The sequence below is a fragment of the Ostrinia nubilalis genome, chromosome 29 (genome assembly GCF_963855985.1).
Source record: "Ostrinia nubilalis chromosome 29, ilOstNubi1.1, whole genome shotgun sequence".
Classification (NCBI taxonomy): Eukaryota; Metazoa; Arthropoda; class Insecta; order Lepidoptera; family Crambidae; genus Ostrinia; species Ostrinia nubilalis.
In genome coordinates, this window is record NC_087116.1 from 3005839 (window position 1) to 3033222 (window position 27384).

The window sequence follows — 27384 nt, forward strand, 5'->3', positions numbered from 1 at the left end:
GAACGCATGTGTACCTAATGGGATAACTGTTTAAAAACACGATTAGACAAATTTTGCTCTATGGATAAAAAAGTTACCTCTGATTTTTTAGCATTATACGACCGTGGTTTATAATAATAAATTCTATAAAATCACAATGATATCAGTATTTACCTCTTTGATTTCCTGACGGTTTACGGTTTAAGAACTTTATTTCTCATAAGAATTAACAATAATTCACTTCCTGAGAAACATTTCAATTTAAATTATTTAAACATAATGAGTGCTTAAACTTGTTCCTGACTTGTTTAGATTTACAAAAACTAAATATTTATTATTAACTTTTAGATAATAATGTGAATGGCGCTTACGATGTTTAGTTACGAGCTCTTTGATGGACACAGATATTATAGATAACGTTTAAAAAATGGCACGCTCGCTTTCATACATTTCATTCTATTTATTTATTAACCTATCCATATTTATGTGCGGAAACGTCACAAAATCAGAATAAATTTTAATTTTTCCATCCCGCATCGTAAAAACTAAAAAGTCAAAAGTAAAATTTAAATAGTAAATATTTTTCATAAACAAGCTTTTGATGCTGTAAAAAGAATAAAATAAAACATTGGTAAAAATGTAATAACGATATCTGGCAACCCAGAAGCGTTGTATGCTCTATGGCCCCTCTCTATGGTCTCTTTTTCCTACCATTCAAGTGTGTGCACATGGTTGTAAATTATCTTCGCAATAAATAGAATATCACTGAAGTTAAGTGTCTTTTGTACCTGCCGCATCACTCTGTTCATGGTCCTTCAGAGCTGGATGCAGGAGTCTGTACTGAGAATCTGTACTTGGAGCAGTTTTTTTTCGTGTTGTGTGCGGCCGGCCCGGGGTGACGCTAACGCATTGCATACCACTTATTGCGTGCTTTCAAAATGCCCCTAACCGGCGAGGATACCAGCAGTGATTTTGCTCATCAAGACAAGCAAAAATTGATAAATGTGAGAAGATACATCAAAGGCCGCATATCACTTGTGGAAAATGAGCTGGGGGACATTTCTACCGTAAAATCCACCGCCATGTTGGATGTTGCCGCCGAAGCGTCTTTCCGTTCTATACATGGCCAGAACGCACCCATAGGAAACTGCTCGTGTATATTTTGTAGTGCCCGTTTGTAAATCTGTGACTCCAAACTATACACGAATTTTGCGTACTGATCGTGTATAGTTTGGAAGAGCTTAGTAAAAAAAGTCATATCCAAACTATACTCGATTAGTTTCTACTACACCACTTACACTTGACTAGAGTGTGTTTAGTTGATATTGATTTAGTAAAATATGGAATTATATTTAAAATGACATTTATTCGATATTATTACATAAAATATTATTATTTTACTGAATCTATAATAAATCTAGATTTTTAACACTATTGTAAGTGGTTTTTGAAATTAAATTGATTAGGTAGATTTCAAATTAAATACCAATTTTATTATTAGTGTAATCATAAATTCATTTAAAATGAGAGAGAGTGAGAGAAGAAAGTTCAACGTGCATTATTAATACATTATGCGAGACTTTAAATGCTAGGTTTGTATTATCGGCCGTTTGGTGTAGTGGTTCGAAACGGACTACTATTCCGGAGGTAGCGGGTTCGATTCCCGCACAGTACAAACATCTGTGTGCATGAACATATTTGTTTGTATTGGACTGGGTGTTTTCTATGTATAGTATGTATTTACAAAAAAAAAAGTATTTAAGTATGTATGTTTAATACTTAGTATTATGTACAAGCTTTGCTTAGTTTGGGACTAGAAGCGCAGTGTAAAATGTCTAAGGATATTTATTTATTATTTATTTTATGTATTAACTTTTATCTCAAGAACAAAATCATTTTGACATATTTCCATACCTACATAATTCTTAATTTAAGAGTTATTCGAGAATTGGTGAAAATTAAATATCAGCCCCAAAACAAATATCTTTTCTATGGCAGAATACGTGTCGAAAGATGATTCAATGTTTAAAGTAGACACGCAGATATGAATTAATATGTAATAGAAAGAAAGGTCAATAAGACAAAATGACTAGCATGCAACTACTCGCGTATAAATTGTAATCACGCACTTATTACAATACTAATTAGTCATACATGATTAGTCCGTATGCGTACTGGCGATGTATATTTTGGAGTAAGATAATTGACCTAAGTCACTACAAAGTATACGCGAGCAGTACGCAGCATATGCGTACTGGTCGTGTATAGTTTGGAGGAGCTTATTAAAAAAAGTCATCTCCAAACTATACTCGATTAGTTTCACACCCTTGCGTTCTGGCTATGTATAGAACGGAAAGACGCGCCGCCGAACGAATTAGCAGTCTTTTTACGAGATTGGAGGACGTCAATCTCAATTTGGAATCGATGGATACTTCAGAGACCGCTGAGGGATCGAAAATCGAGTCAAGGTGTCAAAGAATACTAACTGACATTCGTGAACGTCGTGAGGCGCTGAAGCATCATTGTAACTCATCGGCGAGTGACTCCGGATCGACGCAAGAGCACCAGCATAAACCGAATCTTCCCAAGATATCGTTGCCCAAGTTCAGTGGAAGTTATGGAGACTGGCTGTCGTTCAAGGATTTATACGTCACTATGGTACACGGAAATGAAGATTTAAGTCCCGTGCAGAAGTTCTATTACTTGAAGTCGTGTTTGGTCGGCGAAGCTGCCTCTTTGGTTACGACTTTGGAATGTACGAACGAAAACTACGTGAAGGCATGGTCTGCGATTACATCAAGATATGACAATAAGGTAAGGTCTTATAGCTAATTATCATTTGCAACACATTTTGTCTTTACATAAAGTCAATGGTAAATCTTATACACTAAGACAATCAACAAATGAATTTATGCAGTATTATAACTCACTATTATCACTGAATATTTCAAACTTGCAAGATATTATTCTCATACATATTTTGTCAACAAAAATTGATTACAGTTCTTTGCGTGATTTTGAATTGCAAAGAGATTCCAGTGATTTCCCTAGTTTGCAACAATTTCTTAACTTTATACAGCAGCGCTGCCAAGCATTAGATATGCTATGCCGTGATGAAGCAGTGAGCACTACAAAGGTCGTGCCTCCGGCAAAGAGCACTAGTCATGTGACTGTTGGCAGCGGCAGAAGTGCAAATGGTAAGTTATTTTCTTGTTTGTACTGCAACAAAAATCACTCAACTTACAAGTGTTTTAAATTCATTAAATTGAGTCCCAATGACAGACAGACATTTGTTAACAAAACTAATTTGTGTGTTGTTTGTTTATCAGATAAACATTGTACTAGCAATTGCACATCCAATATTGTCTGTAAAAAGTGTTTACAAAAGCATCATCACTTATTACATCTTGATTCGCAGACATGTAATGAGACTTCTGCCCGTAGCTCTACTTCAATTAATGATTCTCACATCAATTCCCCGAGTAATGTTGTAATGACATCTTCAATAGTTACACAAAATAGTACCTCTGTATGTCAAGTGTCCCTTCTGCCCACTGCATTAGTGAATGTGTGTGACAGTGATGGTAAGCGATATGACTGCACTGTGCTTTTGGACATAGGTAGCCAAAAGAATTATATTAGTTCTGCGTTTGCTAATAAATTGGACTGTGTTAATTTTGAAGATGCTAGTCAAACTGTGGCCGGGGTGGGAGGTCATACTTGTAAAATAAAGCATAAAGTTGCACTATCAGTTTATTCTAACTGTTCTGATTTTAAATATTGTTCAGAATTCGGTGTGTTAGATTTTATTACTGATCCTTTACCAATGGTCAATGTGTCTAAAGAGGCACTGCCGTCTCTCATGCATTTGCATTTAGCTGACCCTAATTTCAATGTGTCTAAGGACATTGATATGATTCTTGGTGTTTCATGTTTTGCAAAATGTCTTCGAGAAGGCAAGATCGATCTAGGTCCAAATATGCCCACATTAATAAATACTGAATTTGGTTGGGTATTTTGTGGTGAATTGTCTGTGGTAGGTCAACATGTTTCGGGTTTAAAAAGCCAATGTCATTTGTCTGTCCTACATAACGACATTAAAAAATTTTGGCAATTAGAAGAAATGCCTAATGATAATATGTTGTCATTTCAGGAGAAAAGGTGCGAACAGAGCTACCTTGATTCTGTGTCCAGGGATGAAGAAGGAAGGTATCATGTCGATTTGCCAATAAACAAAGAACTTCTACTAAAACTAGGTAATTCTTACAATGTTGCTTTTCGTTGTCTTATGTCATTGGAGAAAAAATTCCAAAATAATTCTGACTTTTTTAAGGCCTATAAAGCTTTTATTGAGGAATTTCTTAAACTTGGCCATGATCACTTTGTTCATATAAATCCACACAAAAGTGATGAAATTGAATATTACATGCCTCATCATGCTGTCTTGAAGGAAAGTTCCTCTACTACCAAGCTTAGGATTGTATTCAATGGTTCTCAACCCACTTCTACGGGCTTGAGCTTAAATGATGTACTTCTTGTGGGTCCTGTTGTTCAACCTGACATGTTTACCATACTTCTGAGATTTCGTACCTATGTTTATGTTTTTGTGTCTGATATAACTAAAATGTACAGGCAAATTCGAGTGAAACCTCAGTATCAAGCACTTCAGCGCATCCTGTGGAGAGATGATCCATCGCATGATATACAGTGTCTTCAGCTGGATACTGTTACATATGGAACAGCATCAGCCAGTTACCTTGCTACACGGACATTGGTGAAATTGGTTGAGGATGAAGGTGATAATTTTCCATCTGCTTCTAAGGCATTACTTCAAAGTACCTTCGTTGATGACATTTTGCATGGCGAGACTGATCTTTCTTCTGCATTAAATACCATATATGAGTTGCAAGAGTTGTTAGCTAAAGGAAGGTTTGAATTGCACAAATGGTACTCTAATAGCTCAATGTTAATGTCGCAATTTCCTCCTGAAAAACTTGAAAAATGTCATTTTTCCTTTGACAATAAAGAAGGTTCTTGTATTAAAACGCTAGGTTTGAAGTGGGAGCCAAACTCAGATAAATTTCAGGTCGAGGTACCTAAATATACTTCCACTAGTCATACCAAAAGAAATATTTTGTCTGATATTGCTAAGGTCTATGATCCCTTGGGTTTTATTGCTCCAGTTACAGTCTATGCTAAGTTGATAATGCAAGATATCTGGAAGGCAAACGTTGACTGGGATTCTGAGGTGCCTGACGCTATTTTATCTAAATGGAAATTTTTTTGTGCCAATCTTGAATGCTTGAATGTCATTTCAGTGCCTCGTCTCATGGTTAATACTGACGCAGAGAGGGTTGAGCTTCATGGCTTCGCAGATAGCTCCACGAAGGCGTATGGCTGCATCGTGTACATCCGCTGCAGTTGTCCTGAAAAAACTACAGTCCACTTAGTATGTGCGAAGACAAGAGTTGCTCCTCTCAAACCTGTCACTCTGCCTAAGTTAGAACTTTGCGCTGCACTGTTGCTTGCTAAGCTTATGAGCACTGTTTCCAAGACTTTAAATATTAGTTCTGAGAACTCATTCTATTGGACTGACTCCATGATAACATGAACAGAGTGATGCGGCAGGTACAAAAGACACTTAACTTCAGTGATATTCTATTTATTGCGAAGATAATTTACAACCATGTGCACACACTTGAATGGTAGGAAAAAGAGACCATAGAGAGGGGCCATAGAGCATACAACGCTTCTGGGTTGCCAGATATCTTTATTACATTTTTACCATACACCCGCCCCATTGAAATTACATTTCAATCTTCAAACAAAAAAGTTAAAGCTATTAACATTACAACTTACATTTTGCAATATAATACCTTAGCAATGAAATACACCTACAGAAATGCACTTACCAAGAAAGAGATTAATTAAGGTAAGTAAGTTCAACAAACCTAAGCGCTCTTGGCGTCATACACAAGTACAAGCTCTTGGCATCATACATAAGTACACAACCATAAGGTGTCCTACGAGCTATAATAGCCTACCAGTTACATACTAGTAGTAAACAAGTTTTACTTATTGTAAATCCTTTAAATATAACATGTAATTGTGTATACAATATTTACTTTAATACACAAGATAGTATACACTCATAGTGTAGAAACAAATCAAACTATGTTTTTAATAATGAAAGTTAAACAAATACATAATTAACCTTTTAACTTTTACAGTTTAGACAGTAATTATAAAATTACATTTATCAGTTCTTAAGTTTATTATTTTGCTCAATAGGCAATGGGACAATTTTTGTAATAGGTCGAGAATACAAACCAGTTTTAGTTTTTACAACAACAGCTCGAATATGATTATCTTTACCTTTATATAATTCAACTACACGACCCAATGGCCAAGACATTGGTGGCTGATTATCATCCTTTAATAAAACAATAGTATTTAACATTATATCTGGGTTTTCTTGGTACCATTATACCTCATTTGTAATGTATTTAAATAGTCAGTCTTCCAACGCTTCCAGAAGGTTTGCCGTAGCTTACATATTTGTTGATATACATCCAATCTATTATCAGGAAATTCTACAAAATCACTCTCTGGAAACGAAGTCAGACTGCTCCCAATTAAAAAATGAGCTGGCGTGAGACACTGCTCATCACCATCCAAGTCTCTCAATGGAGTTATTGGTCGACTGTTTACAATAGCTTCAATTTGAGTTAAGAGAGTATACAAATGTTCATAACAAAGTACAGTGTGTCCTAACACTCTCTTTAAATGATGCTTTACAAGTTTTACAGAGCTTTCCCATAACCCGCCCCAATGAGCTGAATGAGGAATTATAAACCGCCATTCAATACCTTCTGAAATTACATAATTTGAAACTTGTTCAAAATCGTTCTTAAACATGTTGAATAACTCATGAAGCTCATTTTTTGCCCCATGAAAAGTAGTACCATTATCACTGAATATTTTAGCACATTTACCTCGTCTAGAAATGAATCTACGCAATGCATTTAGAAATTCCTTAGTAGTGAGATTCGACACTAGTTCGATATGAATAGCTTTAGTACTCAAGCACACAAAAAGGCAAATATAACCTTTAGTTATAATAGGTTTCCTTATACGAGCAACTTTGACAGACAGCGGTCCAGCAAAATCTATGCCTGTGAACAGAAAGGGTCGAGAAGGAGTAATACGACATTTGGGTAGGTCAGCCATTATTTGTGAAGCAGTTTCTGCCTTAAACCTGTAACAACGTACACACTTGTGTATTAAACTAAATATTGTATACATAATTACATGTTATATTTAAAGGATTTACAATAAGTAAAACTTGTTTACTACTAGTATGTAACTGGTAGGCTATTATAGCTCGTAGGACACCTTATGGTTGTGTACTTATGTATGATGCCAAGAGCTTGTACTTGTGTATGACGCCAAGAGCGCTTAGGTTTGTTGAACTTACTTACCTTAATTAATCTCTTTCTTGGTAAGTGCATTTCTGTAGGTGTATTTCATTGCTAAGGTATTATATTGCAAAATGTAAGTTGTAATGTTAATGGCTTTAACTTCTTTGTTTGAAGATTGAAATGTAATTTCAATGGGGCGGGTGTATTATGGTAAAAATGTAATAACGATATCTGGCAACCCAGAAGCGTTGTATGCTCTATGGCCCCTCTCTATGGTCTCTTTTTCCTACCATTCAAGTGTGTGCACATGGTTGTAAATTATCTTCGCAATAAATAGAATATCACTGAAGTTAAGTGTCTTTTGTACCTGCCGCATCACTCTGTTCAAACATAAATTCTTTCAAACCCATCAACTTATTACTTTACTCAATTTAAAGATTAAAAACTTGTCGCGGGATTTACTAGTGTAAAAAATACATTAATTAGGTACGTAACTTGATTTTGCTAAAAGTCTGATCTGAGAAAAAATCAAATAGGTAAATTATACATTATGTCTTTATTATTATGTATGATGTACTGTCTTAGGTACGATACAACTACGGATTAAGATCGTTTAGTCGACGCAGCGTTGAAATTGTACAGATAAATGCAGTTTGCGCACTCACTACGCGACGTCAAGCAATAAAAACCTAAAATTCGAACGCCAACTTTTTGCTACAACGCTCTTAAGATTCTAGAGAAGATTTTTGTTGATTCGATGTAGGGCATGTAATATCGGAAGGTTTTCAATTCCGATATTGGATTCCGATATTAGATCTCAATATCGGAATTCCGATATTAATATCGGAATTGAATTCATGTGCTATAAAATTAATATTTGGTTATATTCGTAAGAATTCTGGATTGGTTACAGTAAAATTATGATTTTAATCAAAATCTTTAAATCGAAGCACTTCATAAAATTGAAGTATTTTAAAACATTTTTACGTTATGGGTATCCATTGCATTTGGTTCTTTATGTGACAAGAGGCAAACCCGCAGACGGATCACCTGATAATGAATGGTTACTGATAATGAGCCTATATGGACTAGCACATAATTAAAGTGTTTTTGTAAAATCATAGGTATCAAACAAACTTTTACTCCTTCATTATATTACCCTGTTTTATGTTGGCGGAACTAATTTTAGAGTCATTCAAATCACGTGTTACAAAAATTGTAGAGAGTGGTAAAAAACTTGAAATATGCTTGTAATTTGTTCCTTTTTGATTATCGATGTACACTCACAAAACCACTAGCCAGCCATATGTCAGCCATAGGACGTCCACTGCTGAACACAGGCTCCGATGCTGATTTTCACAATGGCCGGTTGGTGGCGGCCTGCATCCAGCGCCTTCCTGCTACCTTTATGAGGTCGTCGGTCCACCTTGTGGTTATGAGTCCTACGCTGCGCTTTCCGGTACGTGGCCTCCACTTCAGAACCTTGCTGCCTCATCGTCCGTTTGTTTTACGTACTAAGGCAGAACCGTTGGTAGACCTTATCACAATGCTCGAAGACCTTAATCGAGTTTCCCAACAGGTAGGCCTTCGGATGAATATGGAAAAAACGAAGCTTATGTCGAATGTCCGTGTTGCTCCTTACCCAGTTTCGGTTAGGAGCTTGATTCTCGAGATTGTTGACAAGTAAGTATGTCTATCTCGGACGAACGATCAGCTAGATGCAATTTCGAGAAAGAGGTAAATCGTCGAATACGAAGACGAAAGTCTTCAATTAGTGTGTGTTACCAGACCAGTGATGATATTATACGGCTTGAAAATGTGGCATTTGAATATAGGGCACAACGTGCTATGGAGAGGGATAAGCTTGGTGTTTCTTTACGAGATCTAATCAGAAATGAGGAGCTCCGTAAACTAACTAAGGTCGCTGACATAGCCCGACGGATTAGCAAGCTGAAGTGACAATGGCAGGATTGGCAGGACACATAGTACGCAGAACTGACGGTCCATAGTCCAGTAAAATTTATGTTTGAAAGGGAGTTGAGATGTCGGTCTTTGTTGACCAAGCACCTATGGCAAATGCTTAAATCGATTTAGAACAAGTTAAATTAACCATAAAGATATTAAAATATTTGCAGTGGAACAAAAAGTGATGGTGAGAGACATGAGAAATTCATTGGTCTTTGCCTATCATGTATTTTGGGCTTTGTGGCAGGTTGTGGCGAGTTTAAACGCTTTGTTTAAAATCTCAATTAAAACTTTTATCTGATTCCGATATTACGATATTGGGTCGCTCAATATCGGAATTGAAATATCGGATCTCGCAGTCCGAGATTCCCATATTACGAGATTCCGAGATTCCTATATTCATGCCCTAATTCGATGTCTAATTTATTAATAAAAAGATTGAAGGTGGGCCCAGTTACTATTAAAAAATTAAATCCAGCGACTTGGCTTGTGGACCAAGTTAAAATTGGGCCATGTTACTGGAAGACTCCAAAGGGTTCGATTTTAATTATTTGCAATTAGGCGTGAAAAAGGCGTTGATCCCTTTCCGGGTTGATAAGTGTGCTATGACCTTTAATTACTTAAAATGTAAATGCACTAACTTACCATATCCATCGCAAACTTCCCAGTGAATGTTGCCCCAGTTATTTTTATTTGTGCAGACCAATTCCAAAGTTTGGTTTACTGTTCCATCAAAGGTATGTTTACTTTCCGATGACCTCGGTTCTCTGATTGTAAGACCACCCACTGGGATCTCTGGACGCGCTGTGGAATACAAAGGTACATTCGTGGACAAATTACTACGCAACAAAAGCTATCTGTCCATGTATTTGGTTCCGGGATAGAACGACTTTCAAAAAAAAATTTTGCCAGGGTAATGTTTCAAACATTACCCCAGCAAAATCTGTTTTTTCCTAATAACTTTAAAACTATAATTTGAACGAATTTTGCTATTAGTGGACAAATTTCTGCTCACGATGGACTAATTATCTGCTATACTCTCGACTCTCTAAAGCACAACATTTATAAAAATTTTGCTGCGGTAATGCACTCGTTTAAATCATATATTTAAAATCGGTTCAGTAGATCCCGAGATTACCCCTTCCTTACAATTACACAAATATACAAACACACAAACTTTACCTCTTTATAATATTAACTAGTATAGATTTAAATAAATACGGTAGGTATAACACTGACCTGCATGCCCGAACGTGGAAAATATTATAATTCCCAAATAAGTGAACATAACTGGAACTTTACAGTCCATTGTTAGGAAACAACACACTTCACTGGAAGGCGATGACTGTATGAGTAATGTATTCAGCCCTACAACAGCTACTCAGTACTGTGGCCATGGTTTATTGTTAGAATAGGATTAAGAAACTTTTTATCTTGAGAGCGAATCCGTCAATACAACCCGTATCTCTAGCATGAATAACTTTCGTCTTCGAATCGTTTGCTTATTCGACAAAATTCGATACTCAACCTTCGAATTAAACGATAACGTGACAATTTTGATTCTCAAAACAAGTTTCGTGCAACCATTTCTGGCGCTGTTGTAGTTTTCGTACTAAATCTTATGATGGCGATTCGAACTCGAAAGTTTTTCGTGCTAGCCGTACCGATCGAGTTAACTGCGCACCTGGCTGCCGTGACGTCACATCGACGCTCTGAGACTGACACCACAGTAGAATATATACTGTGCTGACACGGCGAACGCGGGGAGGCGTGCGGGTGAGTGCGAGGGAGAGTCGCATTCCAGCGAGGTGCGCAGTTAACTCGATTGGGTTGTAGAAATATTTATCTGTGGCGGGAACACGAGCGGTACGGTGAAATTTCAGCGGTGCGGCGCCGCAAAGCGCTGTGTGTTTCGGCTCAAAATATTGTCCTAAAGACATTCGGCCGCTTCTTTTATACAGGGTGGAATTTTGTAATGCCACCTGAAGGGAAAGTACTATTAATACTGTAGATAGAAAATTTTACTGAAAGAAAACATTCCTTTATTTTTGAAAAGAAAGAGAAATGCATTCAAATATTTCCGAAAAATTTTCGAAAATTCACTACCGTAACAGACAATTTTCTGTACCTACATAATTAAAATAATTAAAGATTTCATGGTTTTCCTTTCATTTGATTTATCAAGTTGTTAGAGAGATTTCATCCTTATACCACAGCTTATACTTATCCCTAACGATCGATGCATTTTTATTGTGTGTTTTTTTAACAGATTTTAGTCGGTTCGATTCCAGGGTGTGCAACCAAATTTTTGGAAATCTTTGAATGCAGTTCTATTTCTTTTCAAAAATAAAGGAATGTTTTCATTGAGGAAAATTTTCTATCTGCAATATTAAGAGTACTTTCCCTCCAGGTGGCATTACAAAATTCCACCCTGTATACGGGTATTATCCGCATATCGTGCTAAATCGTGGTCGTACGAAACACAATGTGGTATTGTGGAGAACGAAATAAATGATAATTAATTTATTATTATAAATTATTATCTTCAGTAAACCCAATATTTTGTTTCCTTAAAGCGTATTATTGATACCTAATACTCGTAATAATGTAATTTCAATATAATCTGCTGTCTTTGGGAATTGGCTTCGGCATTTTCTTTACAAGCTTTTGCCCTCCGCTTCACCCGCATGTATTTATAAGTTACTAGCTTTTCGCCCGCGGCTTCGCGCGCGTGGACTACATTATCTACATATTTTACGGAACCCTATTTTTTTCCAAAATAAAATTTAGCCTGTGTTACTCGTGGATAATGTAGCTTTCGAATGGTGAAAGAATTTTTAAAAACGGTCCAGTAGTTTTTGAGCCTATTCATTACAACCAAACAAACAAACAAAGTTTTCCTCTTTAAGAAAGAAAGAAAGAAAGAAAAATAATATTTTATTTGGCCCAACATATTAAATTATTACAGTATACAGTTTACAATACTTGCACATTTGTGGACCAAAATGGCATCCGCTCAGCATTGTGTCCTGCTCTGAGGTAGACCCAGAACAGGACGCTGTTATTCTGCGGAGGCCACTTTTTTAAAAGAGAGTCACATTGGACGCCATAAACATTGGCATTTTTATTTTAAAATTATATAAACTTATACAAAACTTCAACGATTACATAAATTTGTAGGTGTGTGTGCTAGCTGTGTGTGTTAGGTGTGTGTGTTAGGTGTATATGTTAGGTGTGTGTGTTGGGTGTATGTGGCTTGTGTGTGTGTCAACAGAAAGTGCTAGATGTGTCAAAAAGTTATGTTTGTGTAATAAAGGGAAGAGATGCAGAACAACTACTCAGGCAATAGACATTTGTTCGTCTAATAGAAATTTCTTTAAATTACGTTTGAAAGTAGCATTTGATTTGGAGTTTCGAATTGGCGGCGGTAAGTTATTCCAACATTTCGTGGCAGAATATCGAAAGCTGCCACGAAAAGCAGCTGTTCTGTGCTCTGGGCACATAAGGCGAGAGGCGATCCTTATTTTACGCTGAGCAACTCTCAGTTTAGAGAACAAGTATGAAGGCTCCTGTTTGTTGATGATGATGGATTATGGACATAAAAAAAGAAACTTTGGTGGATTTGCGTGGATTTATTGAAAAACCAAAGAGCACAGTACATAATCGGACAATTGGAGATATGAAAGGGAAAGTGACAAGTTTGACAGCTAACATTTACAGAGCTTGTCAATTTTATTGCGTTTACGAAGACAATTCCAACACTGGCCCTTAAACCAATAAAATACAAATATTAACATACAATGTATGTATAATGTATGTACAGTACATACTCTTTAAGTTATGAAACAAAAAAAAAATAACTCTATTTATTAAGTTACAAATAAATAGATTTATCAACAATTATACAGTTTCCAAAAAAATAAACTATGTTACTTTATTCCAGTCCTGAAATAATTATAAAGAAATACATTCATAACTATACAATTAATGTTGTTTACTTTTCCAATGAAATATCATGACGCATGTTACATTTACAGAAACCATTTTTATGCATGATTTAATATCATTATGTAGAGAAGTTTCAACAAAAAAAAAAAATATCATAAACACAAGCAAATTATACGGTAAGTATTATTTTATTAGCAACAACTTTGTTACAAAGTTATTATGCTTTACTTTACACAAAGGTTTGGTTAGAATGTCAGCAAGCATATCATTTGTACACAAATATTTTAACATAACGATTTTATCATTTACACATTGTCTGATAAAGTGATGTCTAACATCAATATGTTTAGTTCTTGAATGATAAAGTGAGTTTTTACACAACTTTAACGCTGACTGATTATCATTATGAATAGTTATGATAACAATCTTATTCAAAATATCCTTTAAAAATTTGCGAATAAACAAACCTTCTTTACAGGCATCTGTTATGGAAATGTATTCAGCCTCAGTGCTAGATAATGCTACCGTTTTCTGTTTACGACTTTCCCAGGAAATCACGGATTTTCCAATGGTGAATACATACCCAGTGTATGACTTGCGGTCTCTGTCATCGTTCGCCCAGTCAGCATCTGCGAAAGCCGTGACGTCCAAGCCACTCTTTTGGAAAAATAGACTATAGTTTATCGTACCTTTCAAGTAACGAAGAACTCTCTTTGCTGCCTTCCAGTGGATTTCTGAAAAAGATTCATTGAACTGGCCTAAATAGCTGACTGCATGAGCGATGTCTGGTCTGCTACAGACAGCAATGTACATAAGACAACCTACTAGCCCTCTGTAATCTAGATTATCGTCTTTCTTATTATCCTTTGGTAGTTTTAGTCCCGTTTCCATGGGTGTGGGTGATGGCTTACAATCATCCATCTTGTATTTCTGCAAGACCCTTTGAATATAACTGCTTTGATCAAGAGTAATTTTACCTTTCTCCTTACATAGTTTCATGCCAAGAATTTGATGAGCTGGCCCTAGATCTGTAATTTGAAATTCTGTCATTAATCTCTGCTTTATACTCAATTTTTCCTGCAAATTACACCGTGAAAACAAAATTATATCGTCCACATAAAGAGCAATTATTATCATTGAATTGTTATTAGACTTTATGTAAACACAAGGTTCCGATGATGACCTAACAAAATTTAATTTGTTACACAAAACATGATCAATTTTTTCGTACCAAGCTTTCGAAGCCTGCTTCAAACCATAGATGGCTTTGTTTAATTTGTAGACCTTATGTTCTTGACCTTTTATCTGGAAGCCTTCGGGCTGTTCCATGAAGACAGTTTCTGATAAATCACCATTTAGGAATGCTGTTTTTACATCGAGATGCTCAATCTCCATATTGTATTCAGCTGCCAAAGCCAACAATGTTCGTATTGTGGAATATCTTACGACTGGGGAAAAAGTCTCCTCATAATCGATCCCATATTTTTGGGTGCATCCTTTGGCAACTAAACGAGCTCTATATTTTAACAGTTCACCATTCAAATTCCTTTTAATTTTAAAAACCCATTTGCATTTAACTGGTTTTTGTGATTCTGATCTATCGGTTAAGGTCCAACAATTATTATCAATAAATGATTTGTACTCACTAGTCATTGCTTCTTTGGTTGAGGTGGCCAAGCCGTCGATGCCATACCTTTTCTGATAATTCAGCTGAACTTGGCTCTGTCTCGGTCTCCGTATTGCCACATTCAACTGCTGCATTCACCACCAGATTCCCCGTAGCTTGCTGAGGAGTAACTGTAACAGTACTAGAAGTGGCCGATAGTGTTTCGGCAATGTTCAGTTTATACATGCCTTTTTCAAGAGTAGCACTGACCACTTCTACCCCATTATCATAAACATTACACCCACTGAAGCTGAATACAACCTTGAAACCCTTTTTAACCATAGAACTCACAGATAACAAATTTGCGCTTAACTTAGGTACATAGTAAACATTGCTAACAGTTTTTATTGTACCATTTGCTAATTTTATTCTTACAGTTCCTATTCCTTCGGTGTATAACTTATCCCCGTTAGCCACTTTCACTTCAAGACTTTTATTTTTCACAAAATCACACATCACAGACCTATCACAACACATATGACTCGAAGCGCCACTATCTATATACCAGGAATCTGCTTCAATATTCGCTGACAAGGCTGTAAGCAGGGCCTTGGACACATCCACGTTTGTCTTGGTGTTGGTATTTGTCTTCTTATCCAACTTCTTTGGACAGTCCTTTATGAAGTGACCGGTCTTCTTACATCGGAAACATTTGGGCTGTTTCCGCACAGCTGCCAGGGCCGATCCGCCATCACTCTTGTCATCACGGCGTAGGTTCTCTTGTAACAACTTGCCTTGTACTACCTCGCTGGACAATTTGATATTAGAATTTTCAATTGCCATGATCAGGGGATCGTAGTCCTCAGTCAGTCCGCTTAGCATGATGACTGCGATGAAATCATCATCGAGTGGTGACCCAATATCGCTGAGTTGTTGTGATATTTCAACGATCTTGTTGATGTAGCTCTCCATATTTTGGTTTTCCAATTTTGTACTGAACAATGCTCGCAGTAGTGTCAGTCTCCGGCACAAACCTCTGTCTTCATAAGCCTTTTGAAGATTATTCCATGCCTCGTGTGCAGTTTTTGCAGACCTTACATGTGCAAATGCCGCAGGTTGTACAGATAGAGCAATGCGGGCGAGCGCCTTTTGTACCTTTTTGGCGTGTTCCGCATCCGTCGGCTCCTTCTCCACAAAATCCCATAGGTCCTCATGGATCAGCACCATTTTCATCATAAATTTCCATGAGTTGTAATTCTCGATGCCCTTTAGTTTGTCCATGATTAGAGAAGGTGTACTGATACCTGTAGCCATACTGCGCAATGTGGTGGAACGTCGATGAGAGGTTAAGTTTTATGATTATGTCGAAATCTCGAACTATTTGATGAAATATATCAAAAATAATAACCAGGACCGTGCCTGGGCCCATAACCTGATGGATTATGGACATAAAAAAAGAAACTTTGGTGGATTTGCGTGGATTTATTGAAAAACCAAAGAGCACAGTACATAATCGGACAATTGGAGATATGAAAGGGAAAGTGACAAGTTTGACAGCTAACATTTACAGAGCTTGTCAATTTTATTGCGTTTACGAAGACAATTCCAACAGATGACTTCAAAAAGCAATGAAGGAAAGTGCAGTTTTTGTCTAGCGGCCATGTTCAAAAGTCTGTTACGGTTCAGAAACGGAGTAACATGTGAACGTGGAGGTATTGGAAAACAGAACCGCGCACATTCACAAGCATTCTGAATACGTTGAATCACTTTCCTTGTCCGTACTAACAAACATCCACCAAAAACAGTGTCACAATAATTGAGTTTTGAAAGGACGAGTGACTCACATAAGTTAACTCTTGTCTCTATATCGATGTATTTGCGGATTCTATATAAAACTTTGAGCCTATAAAAACAATTTTTCATTATTTCCAGTATGTGTCCTTCAAAAAGTAGCCTTCCATCCATAAGTAAACCCAGATTGCGAGCTTGTACTACTTGTTCCAAACATGCACCCATCATAGAGACACGTGGACTTTTGGCAGAAACTGCCGCGATACCACTTTTGGAACCTAAGATTATATATTTTGATTTATTTGGATTTAAAACTAAGTTGTGCCTATCGCTCCACAGGCTAACACGATTCAAATCTTCATTTAATTTAACTATAGCAGAGGAAGTTGATTCAGGTTTAAATGAGATGTATATCTGAAGATCATCGGCATATAGGTGATATTTACAGTCTATTATATTCTTAGTGATATCGGCAGTATATAATATAAAAAGCAACGGACCCAAAATAGACCCCTGGGGGACGCCGCGGATCATACTAGCAGTGACAGAAGCTGATGTTGAGCCATCATCGTTTCGAGTTTCAACGTATTGAGTTCGGTCTGACAGGTAACTAGCAAACCATTTTAGAGCTGGGGGATCAAAACCATAGTATGCTAGTTTAGCTAGAAGGACTGTTGGGTTAATCGTGTCAAAGGCGCGTAAATACCAGAATAGTACTTTCTCCAATGTCTTGCGCTGCCAGTATGTCATCCACAACATCCAGGAGCGCTGTTGAAGTGCTGCGACGTTTTCTAAAGCCTGACTGTTTTTCTGGTAGTACTTTATTTCTTTCTAGGAATTCGGTCATTTGCATACAAATGGCCCTTTCGACAATCTTGGATATAAACGGGAGAATACTGATGGGGCGCAGATCTTTGTGCTCGTCGGGGTGTCTGGTTTTAGGTATAGGCCGCACGATAGCTATCTTCCACTGTTCCGGAAACACGCCAGTTTTGATAGAGTTATTAACTATGGCGGTGATGGCTGACAAGGTACGTGGCAAAGTGAGCATGATCATATTCCTTGTAATACCGTCAACTCCTTGCGCATTTGTTTTTATAGTTTTAATAATGCTACTAACTTCCGCCTCCGTCACAGGTTTAAGCGAAAACAAGGCCGTACTATATTTACTAGATTTAAGGTCATTTAGCAGAGAAGTGTCGGTGTCATTATTTCCGGGTATATTCAAAAACGTTTGATTAAGTTTGATTGTATTTGTTAAAGTACGCCGTCTTTTCACTGTGAATTGCTGACTTTACGATAGCCTCTAACCTCAGATCATAGAAGGGAATAGATGTGAAACGGGGGCGTGACGCGTGTCTCCGCGATATGCCCAGAAACGAACATCGGCCGCGTAGCTAGGTTAGTCGCGATTCAGTCGTACTAAGGAAATGTTCTCCGATATTTTGGATAATGCGTCGTTACGTGCAATAAAACAAGTGAAACGAAGAACTACAGGAACAATGGAGTCATTTACTACATGTAAGTATTGCAAATCCATTGGTATTTTGCTTATAAATAAAAAAAACTAAACATTTTTACGAACGAATTCAGTGCCGTAACAGTTACTGCGATATCGAAATCAGTGGTGATAAAAATTCTAACACACTTGTACATTGACGATTTAGTTAGCAACCACTTTATGTCATGCTCAACTACTGCGCAATGTATTTAATTTCTTCCGATATCCACTGTCGTGTGAAAATACACAGTACGGCCGCATGTGCCGGTCGTAACATAGTGCCGTGCTCGTGTTCTAATGCGGTTTCCTATTATCGATAAATAGAAGTAAATTATAATTTTCTATTTTGTAATTTTAAATAAAAGAATGATGTGTTACTTGCGATTATAAGATTATACAAAAAAATAATAACAGTAGAAGTATTTAGTAACTGTCAACTATGTAATTACTATAAGAGCTAGTTGAAAGCCTAATATAGGCATTATTTTTGATAAACATATGCGGTACGCAGATCGCCATAATTAAAAAGTAAATAGTTAGTGATAGTAGTTAATAATAACGTATAATAATAAAAAGGTTTTCATACATAAGCATTTTGTGAAATCAGATTCGAGCCTTGCCCCTAGCGATTTAAAGTATCGATATCTTGTCGACTCCATTTTGTCTTTGTTCTCTCACTAGTTTTCAAAGTGTGCGTCACGTCACGCGGCCATTGATTGGCCATAAGGCATGCCTTCTGGCCAATCACAGCACTTTTAAGCCGGTTGCACATGTTGTCGTAGACTCTCAGTCGCTTTGTTTTTACACAGTTGAATGTGTGTGTGGGAGCTGTGGTGGGGGAAATGTGGGGACACTGGTTCTCGTTGTAGTTACGCGCGACTTCATATCTATTATCTTTCTATGATCTGAGCCTTTAAGAGCCATTTCACAAAAATATTCCGCGCGAATTTAGGTAAAAGCTGTCAACGCAACGTCAAAAGAGTAAAAAGAACGCTGAAATGGACAAAAAAATCTTGAGCCGTGACCGTATTAAGACTTGATTTAAGTTATTAATTTTAAGGTAGAATGAGGTATTCAAAATTGATTAATTAATTTAAATTTTTAATAGAGTTTATTAAGTCTTTTATATTTCAATTCATAATGAAACACGAACAGGTATAATATGTAAAATATATATTAAGTACAAAATAAAGACAGTCACATAGTGAAAAATAAATCTGCCCCCTTACAGCTCCATCATCGGACCCTGGATACGAAATATTCGTCAAGGCGAATCACACAAGCCTTAACTCCATAGGGTTCTATTGTTTTGTTACGGAGGTGGCCATTGCATCTTCTCCAAATCCATTATCAGACAGAGCTAAGAAATAAATAAATAAATATTATTATAAGTAAACAAATAACTAAAATAATTCATCTTACTATCTTACTTTTTGTCTCGTCTGGATGTTTGTTACACTTTCACGCAAAAACTACTGAACAGATTTTGATGAAACTTTACAGTACAGTACAGCAGTACTAGGCAGTCTGTGTTCAACTATCACTCGGGTCGGACGTTCCTATCGCAAGACCTTTGGTTCACTCAGTTCCGATACGACTCTAGTGCTGTGTGTAATTATTTTCGTGAATACACTGAGTTTATTAATTTCTACGAGTGGATTTCATTTTGCCTGAGACCTACGCCATGAACCAGGGTTCAGGAACCAGAAGACCTTGTCGCCAGCGACAGCGACGCTCATCCATCCCTGGCGTCGACCAGAATAACAATGTATAGGCTATAATTTATGACGATCTGTGACAAACTAAATTTCAAGCGGGTGAAGCCGCGGGCAATACTACATATTTCATACTAGCTTTTTGCCCGCGACTTCTTCTGCGATGAAGTGGAAAATGGTTCTAATAGAATTAAAATATTCTAAGAAAATTAATTTTGTTAAATGATTAGGGTGAATATCCCAAACACGTTTTTTACGCGGCGGAGCTGAGAATCGATGGGAGAAATGTAACTAGAGCGATGATTTTTTTTCTGTATATAGTTTAAACAGCGTTTTACACGATAGCAAAGTCTTCAGGACAATAGGTAGTTATTTTATGTACTAAAAAAATTTTCAAAGACCCAAAATCTAATAGCGGTGGCGCGTCCTAACTCTATTTCTACTCATAAATTGTGTTATTCCTTCTTTCTCGGGGATTCTAGTAATTTAAAAATAGTATAGCCATAAAATACATTAAATAAGACTTCCAAATGATAAGAAAGAAATGTGATATTTCATATTTTAAGTGTTTTAAATAGCCTTTCAAAACTGTCCCACGAAAAAAAGCAATTACAGTGGCTCAATTTCGACACTCTCTTACTTCCCCAAAGAAGCTTTGAGAGACGTAGAGTTCTTCTTCCCTGCATCACTCAACTGTGTCCTCCTGATCGGGCTATAAAGACTTGCGACTTGTGGTATTGTTTTTCCAGCAGACCCGTAAATATTTGTATCAGCGGCACAGGAATACAAAATTTTTCAATTTCGCTGGCAAGTGTATGAGTGAAAGCTACTTACTTAGATGCTAAATGATTCTTTAACATGATTAAAGTTTGGTGTTTTGTTGTATCTGCATACAGAAGTTATTGATCAGAATTATAGTTTTCTTTATAATTTGAATTTTGTAACAGTTTTTCAATTCCGGTGGCGCAATTTCGGTGGCTCCGGTGGCGAATCTATTGCCGGAATTGGTCTTATTGGCTCTGGAGCATTGTACCTAGGTCTACTAAGGTCTCAGTCATAACTACAATATCGTCAGTGAATCGAAGTTGTGTGATGTACTCGCCGTATCTTGATACTGAGCTCGGTCTAGCTCAGAAGCTTGAAAACCTCTAAGTGGGAGGTAGTGAAGACTTTAAGAGATTATGGTGTCTCCAACTCTGAACCCTCGCAGCAATCAGATAAGTTTCGAGTTCTGATCTTGGGGGAGGGCTGATATGATGAAGTTTTCATGCAAATACTTCAGAAGTTGCATGTATCGACAGTCAATTTGACGCCTTTAAAGAGACTGTAGCACAGCCCAGGTCTTGACCGAATCGAAGAAGGTACAAAAAGGCCAATAATAATGACTGATTATAGTCCTCAGTCTTCTGCATAATTTGACGCAGCATTAAATATGTACGTAGTATTACGAACGTCTTTTCGAAAATGAGGTTGTCTGGGAGACTGGATGTTGGATAGCGAGAGTGTCATGTTTCAGGAAAAAGCTGCCTCACCTGAATCTGAACCATCGCCAACGTCCATTCCATTCCAGTCTCTAGCACCACTACCATGTCTTATTTTTTGGTTTATCGACCAATAAACATGGTGGTATTTAAGAGAACTTTAGTACTAGCATTCCATCTGATTTCATAAGCTCAGTTGTGATTTCATTATCTCCTGGTACATACCTTGTTGTTTTTAATAGGGCATTCTAATCTCACTCAAGCTAAAGTCTAGGATATCTTCGCTAAAGTGTCGGAATAATCTCGATCTTCAGCCTAATTACTAGTAGTGCTTCTTAATCTCTCCTAGCAGCTTAGGCATTTACCAAAATGGTTCTGCTATCCTCGTTATTCATGTTGGTATATTCAATTTGGTCCTCGCAAATACATACTTTCGATTTATTACAAAAAATCGTCTCTATAATACACTTTGTATCAGCGTGAGGCCTTGGATAGCTATTTATACATCGATACTAAGCAGAATCTTAAAAACAGATGAGAATAGTCCTGAAACAGCTAAAATTTCCCTAGTCTCGTAGGTTGCAATCTATTCTGCCACTCGAGATGAAAATTCGTGAGGCTTTGGAGCTGGATTGGCACTGGTCGTGGCTTAGGCTTCATCAGTCGACAGCTTTTGAGCATCTTTTATTCGGCATTCTTCTATTTCGGTGATGACTTCTTCTTCTTCCTCGGTCCCTCACTGATGAGGATCGCAACCGCAGATAGTGTTCCTTCATAGACTGCGGTCATAAGCTGTGTGGTGATCGGAGAATGCAAATGTGATTAAATTGCCTGTTCGTCTAAAAATGATTACTACTTTTTGACTTTTGCAGTACTATTAGGGTGCAGCTCAGTACGCTTTTACAGTTCTGGCATCTTTTGCTAGGCCTTCTCTCTCTATGAGGCTGGCTGGATTTAGTCCTCCGTTTCTTAATTGTACTACTTTCATCTAGCTCATTGTCGCTAGGTTTGCATAGTTTTCCGTTAAATTACCCTGTCACAAATATGTAATGTGTTAGTTCAGTAGCTGGTATAGATCTAGAATTATCTTCATACTTAATCTCCAGTTCGCATGGTCTTTAGCGAATAATTAGTTGCGTAATTCTGAGTATAGGATAGGTATGATACCATCATGAAAACTTGGCTAGCCTGGACCAATATTTTTACTTATGGAAGATAAACCTAACACCAACCTGGGGCAGTTGGTCGCCCTCCCGGGACTAGAGTTGGTTTCTGGGTTTGAGGGTCATGTATGATGTCTTTGTGTTGACTCTAGAATAACGGGGCTGTTGGCGGCTAGAGCCAGAAAGTTTTGGATTTGTTCTCTATGGAGGGATTTTGCCGTTATCACCATGCTTAGCAGGCTGGTTGGTAGTTCCAGTATGGTAGTATAATACCCGGAAAGATGCTGCAGCCCACCCTCCAGTATTTTGATTCCTTAGTCGGCTATTATGACTCACGTGGGAAGATTTGATGCTTTTTTAGGGTCACAACACAGGCCTGAATATTGTTTTTAATTATAAACATCTTTACTGGATAATAATACTTAATTGATTACAAATAAATAAGTAATTTGAGACAATCATCCGTAACATTCCGAAGTCCGCTGTATAAATAAATTTCGGTGGATTGGTTTTTAATTCCGGTGGCTCAAATACAATTTCGGTGGCTCTTGATAATTTCAAATTGACATATCTCGAGAAGTATTAATAATATTTTTATCTCTACCATATCATTGAATAATACAAGTTATTTACTATTATTTCTGCCACAAAAAAGTTTTGGAAAGTGGAAATTAAAATTCGCCACCGGAATTAGGCAAAAAACGAGTTTGTTGATATTCACCCATTATATTTTTTGATATAAAATCTACACATCATTTATGTTTAAATATTTGAATACTTACAAAATTATGAGATCTTTCTAAAACAAAATTAAAACACTACACCTGCCGCAGATTTCTTTGTAAACAATGTTTTTTTGTTTTTCCTTCAGGTGCTAAAATCACCAGGCTATTGTCTGCGCATACTCTGGAGTATTCCACATACAACTGGTCGTCGGAGAAGCATAGATTTCCATTAAGTCTACTCCCGCTACCATATGGAACTCCGCTAAAACTCGTGAGGGCGCCAACACTTGCTTTTGTATCGAAAATTAGTATGAGCAGCTGCGCACGCGGTTGCTCGTTGCAGGCTCTATGCAACCACACTATTTTAAACCGTGGTCCCTAAGCATGAGATGGGAAACTGCACTCTCTTGAATTCTCTTGAATTTGATGGTGTTAGGGGAATCCTAGGAATGAATACAGACTTTCCAATGGAATCTCCTCATCAATATTGCGAAATTGCGAGTTGCAATGCAATGTTACGTTTTCACTTGTTATTTTATTGTAATCTGACCTTGATTTTTCAAACACGTGTCAAAATAAAAAAAATAATTTAAATCAAAAGTACTAAGAAATATTTCATTGATATCAACTTAGAAACAAGCACAGATCACAGAAACTAAAGGGAAATGTGACAAGGGACAAATTGGAACATATTGCTTGTGAAAGCAATGATAACAGTAGCGACGTCATTATGTAAACAGTTTATATTGCTTGCATAGTACTAAAGATTATTCGAACGTTGAATACTGATACCGCAATGGATAATGAGCACATAATTTGATTTCTTTGCGTGTGTGAATTTCTAATACGACACTGAGTTTCGAACTCAGCGCATTACTTAGCATCTCTCTATATTTATATGGAACCAAGTTATCTCCAAAATAACATTCCACACCTTTTTAACCTAGTCAGGTAATAATTTTAATAAAATACGAAGCACGTCTATCAATAGGATATATGTATATTTTAGAAGTTAATAAATTATGCATAAAATATAAACACTTTAGAAGTTTAGTTAAATCGTAGAATTTCTGAAAAACAAGTACTAAAATCGTACTGAAAAAAAAAAGTATTAATATGTTATCTAATTTATTTATTAAACGTCGAATTTTATCAAAGATTTTGGACTAAAGTTTTTGAAAATATTTTATAGCCAACATAGAAAAAAATTAGGATTCTAAATCGTGAAAGAAATTTTTTTCGGAGCCTATTGCCTCCAAACAAACAAACAAACAATTAAATCTTTCCTCTTTTATTAGTATAGATTTAACAACAGAACAAAACGCTTCTTTTTCTTCTTCACGAAACAAAACTCAAAGCGGATAAATAAATAAACAAATCTTTGGACAATTTCACAGCGCCATCTAGTCCAAAAGTAGGCAACCAATATGCTTGTGTTAAGGGTGCTATCATAATGGATATACTTTTTTATAATTTATTTATTCAATTAAATACATGGTACCTACATATTATACATAGTTACACCCAGATCCGTCAAAGAAATTAAAATTCATCATTTCATTTACTGCTCGGCCGGCCGACTCGAAACAGCCTCTCGGCATAGTATCAAATGTATTTGGTCGCCGTACAAATCACCGCTTCACGACACGAACGCACGTAAACGTCACGGCGGGAAAAATGACACAGGTCCTGCCTTGACGGGCGCTCGCGCCATACTAATCGATGTCGGCTTGCGCATTGTAATTTATACTGATATTCACATCAATATTTTGACAAAGTGGTTACTAATATTTAAACAATAACTGTAGAAATCAATTCTACAATGAATATTCTTTATTTTGGGATACTTTTATTGCAGTTATTGCTGTGTTTTTAAACCAAAAACCACGATCAAAATGTGACGTTAATCTTCAAATTTGCCAAATTATTTTTAGATTTTACTCAATAATGGTAATGAAATTCAAGAATCTATTTCATTAATGAACTACAAGAATATATTTCCGATGATTACTTTATATTTTTAAGCTTATTATATGAGCATAAATAATAGATACAGGACTTTGAAAATGAGTCTGCGGCAATTTTTTCGTAAAATGGTTGTGGGAGATGGGGCACTGTGAATTAAGCAAAAGAGTTTTAGTAAATCCGTTTCATTAATGGTCAACAACAAGGATCGACCTATCTTTCGCAGTTATTAAATAATCTCTGGGTGTTGCTTAAGATAGTAATTCATGCTTCCAAAATCTTAGAAATTCGCACGAAAATGTAAAATGGCTCTTAACTCTCGGTAATATTTTTTATGAATTTCCAAATTTGTTGATTTACTCCTAGCATGAGCCTTATCTCGCAACTTCATCATCTCTTTAATTGTGTATGTTATCCATGGATGTGAATGATTTTTTATGTAGATTCGTTTAACTGGAGCATGCCTATTAAATAACTGTGTAATTTTATCATTAAAGAACCTCAACATAACATTTACATCGTCCGATTCAAAATCGTTCCATGAAATAGAGTTCAGATCATCATTAAAAAGTTCAAAATTTATATCTTTCAGAGGCCTGTATATGATCCATTTAGGAGGCGGTTTGTCTTTTTTAATATTTAATTTGCAAGTGATTAAAGCGTGACTACTAAGATCTGGTATATGGTTTACTGATAATTGAGAAATTAGGAAATCAGAGCATACGACATCTATAAGTGTTTCACTATGCTCTGTAAAATGAGTTGGTTGATTTACATACTGATTCAGATTCATATAACTCAAAAAATCTAGGAGTTTTTTCGTTTGTACATCTTGAGTATTTAAAATATTAATGTTAAAGTCCCCCAATAATAGTATTTTATCATATTTCCCAAGAGACGAGATAGATTCACTTAAAGCATCTATAAAAGTATCAATGTTTAGCCACGGCGGGCGGTATGCCGTGCCAATCGCCAGTTTGATGCCGCTTAAATTAAGGCCTAGCCACATTTGTTCCACAGATAATGGGGAAGGGTGATGTAGGGTAAGGTTGCCACTATTGGACCACTTAACTTTAAAATGACATAACAGCGGAATTGTGATAGATAGGAGCAACATGATTCAACATTTTAATAAGCCTTAAATATAAGAACTTGCATGTGTCATTTGTGATTTTTAGCATTAACCATAAACAGAGAAAATAGAAAAAAACTGTTTTGCCATGGTTGCTTACTTTGGACCACTGTTTCTTTAATTGGACCAGTGAGTTGCTATCATTGGACTTAGGAAATTTTGTGCAGTGGTCCATTCAACGGTACCATGAGAATCCAAACAAATAAAAGACATTAATATAATAATCAATTTTATTATTCTACAATTAGTCAATGCTTTATAAAATAAAATGGTACACCATATATCCTACTTGCCTCATTCAGTCCAACTTCTTGTTTACTTAAAGCTTGTAGTGCCAATGTCTTGCTTTCTTCGTTCCACGCATAGTATTCCCCTCGTTTTGCCATGCTAAAATAAAAATAAAACCATTTAAATTTCTATATTAAAAGTTGCTATCATTGGACCGGTCCAATTAAAGAGAAACTTACTGGTCCATTGATGGCAATTCATAGCACAAAGACAAAAAGGTTAATACATAAAAATCTGTGAAATATTTCAAAAAACAGCTTACAAATCTACTTGAACAACTAAATAAGGCGTGCGATTCACAATAAATAACATTAAAAACATTTAATAAACTGTACTTACCTGGTAAACTGTGTCACGAGAAAATTACATCGGGAGCGCGCGAAACACTGCAGCAAACCTCCTTCCCCAACGGAGCTCACGGCGACACTGGTGGGAGCGGGGGTTGGTACTAGCTCAAATAGCTAACGTTTCGTGCAAACGGTTGATTTTTAAAGTACTTAGGTTCCGAGAAATCAGAGCGGTCCAAAGAAAGAGCCGGTCCATTGATCGCAACCTTACCCTATCATCCGCGCGTTAATACCATTTTTGATGTAAAACCCCACGCCACCATAATATTAGTGTAGATTAGTGTAGACTAGCGGCCCTCCCGCGACTTCGTACGCGTGGATCGTTTTAGGTTGGTTTTAGTGTCACTCGGACCGTCC

The 27384-nt window shown here is 36.6% G+C and overlaps 3 protein-coding genes across 16 annotated transcripts in view; 2 read left to right on the forward strand and 1 right to left on the reverse strand.

Moving 5' to 3' along the window:
- LOC135085659 (uncharacterized) overlaps positions 1 to 27384 on the forward strand; it is a 354394-nt gene that overhangs the window by 97415 nt on the left and 229595 nt on the right. The gene's annotated exons all lie outside the window — the stretch shown is intronic.
- LOC135085657 (uncharacterized) overlaps positions 1 to 27384 on the reverse strand; it is a 150294-nt gene that overhangs the window by 32787 nt on the left and 90123 nt on the right. The window lies entirely within an intron of this gene.
- LOC135085649 (uncharacterized) lies at positions 2348 to 4880 on the forward strand. 2 transcript variants are annotated; one of them, XM_063980418.1, is made up of 4 exons: positions 2348 to 2793; positions 3062 to 3176; positions 4133 to 4235; positions 4612 to 4880. In XM_063980418.1, exons 1-3 carry the CDS (start codon positions 2404 to 2406, stop codon positions 4159 to 4161), a joined length of 534 nt encoding a protein of 177 aa, XP_063836488.1. In that variant the 5' UTR covers positions 2348 to 2403; the 3' UTR covers positions 4162 to 4235; positions 4612 to 4880. The 2 variants fall into 2 exon arrangements, with proteins under 2 accessions (XP_063836488.1, XP_063836487.1); XM_063980417.1 differs by having other exon boundaries at positions 3059 to 3176; positions 4612 to 4879.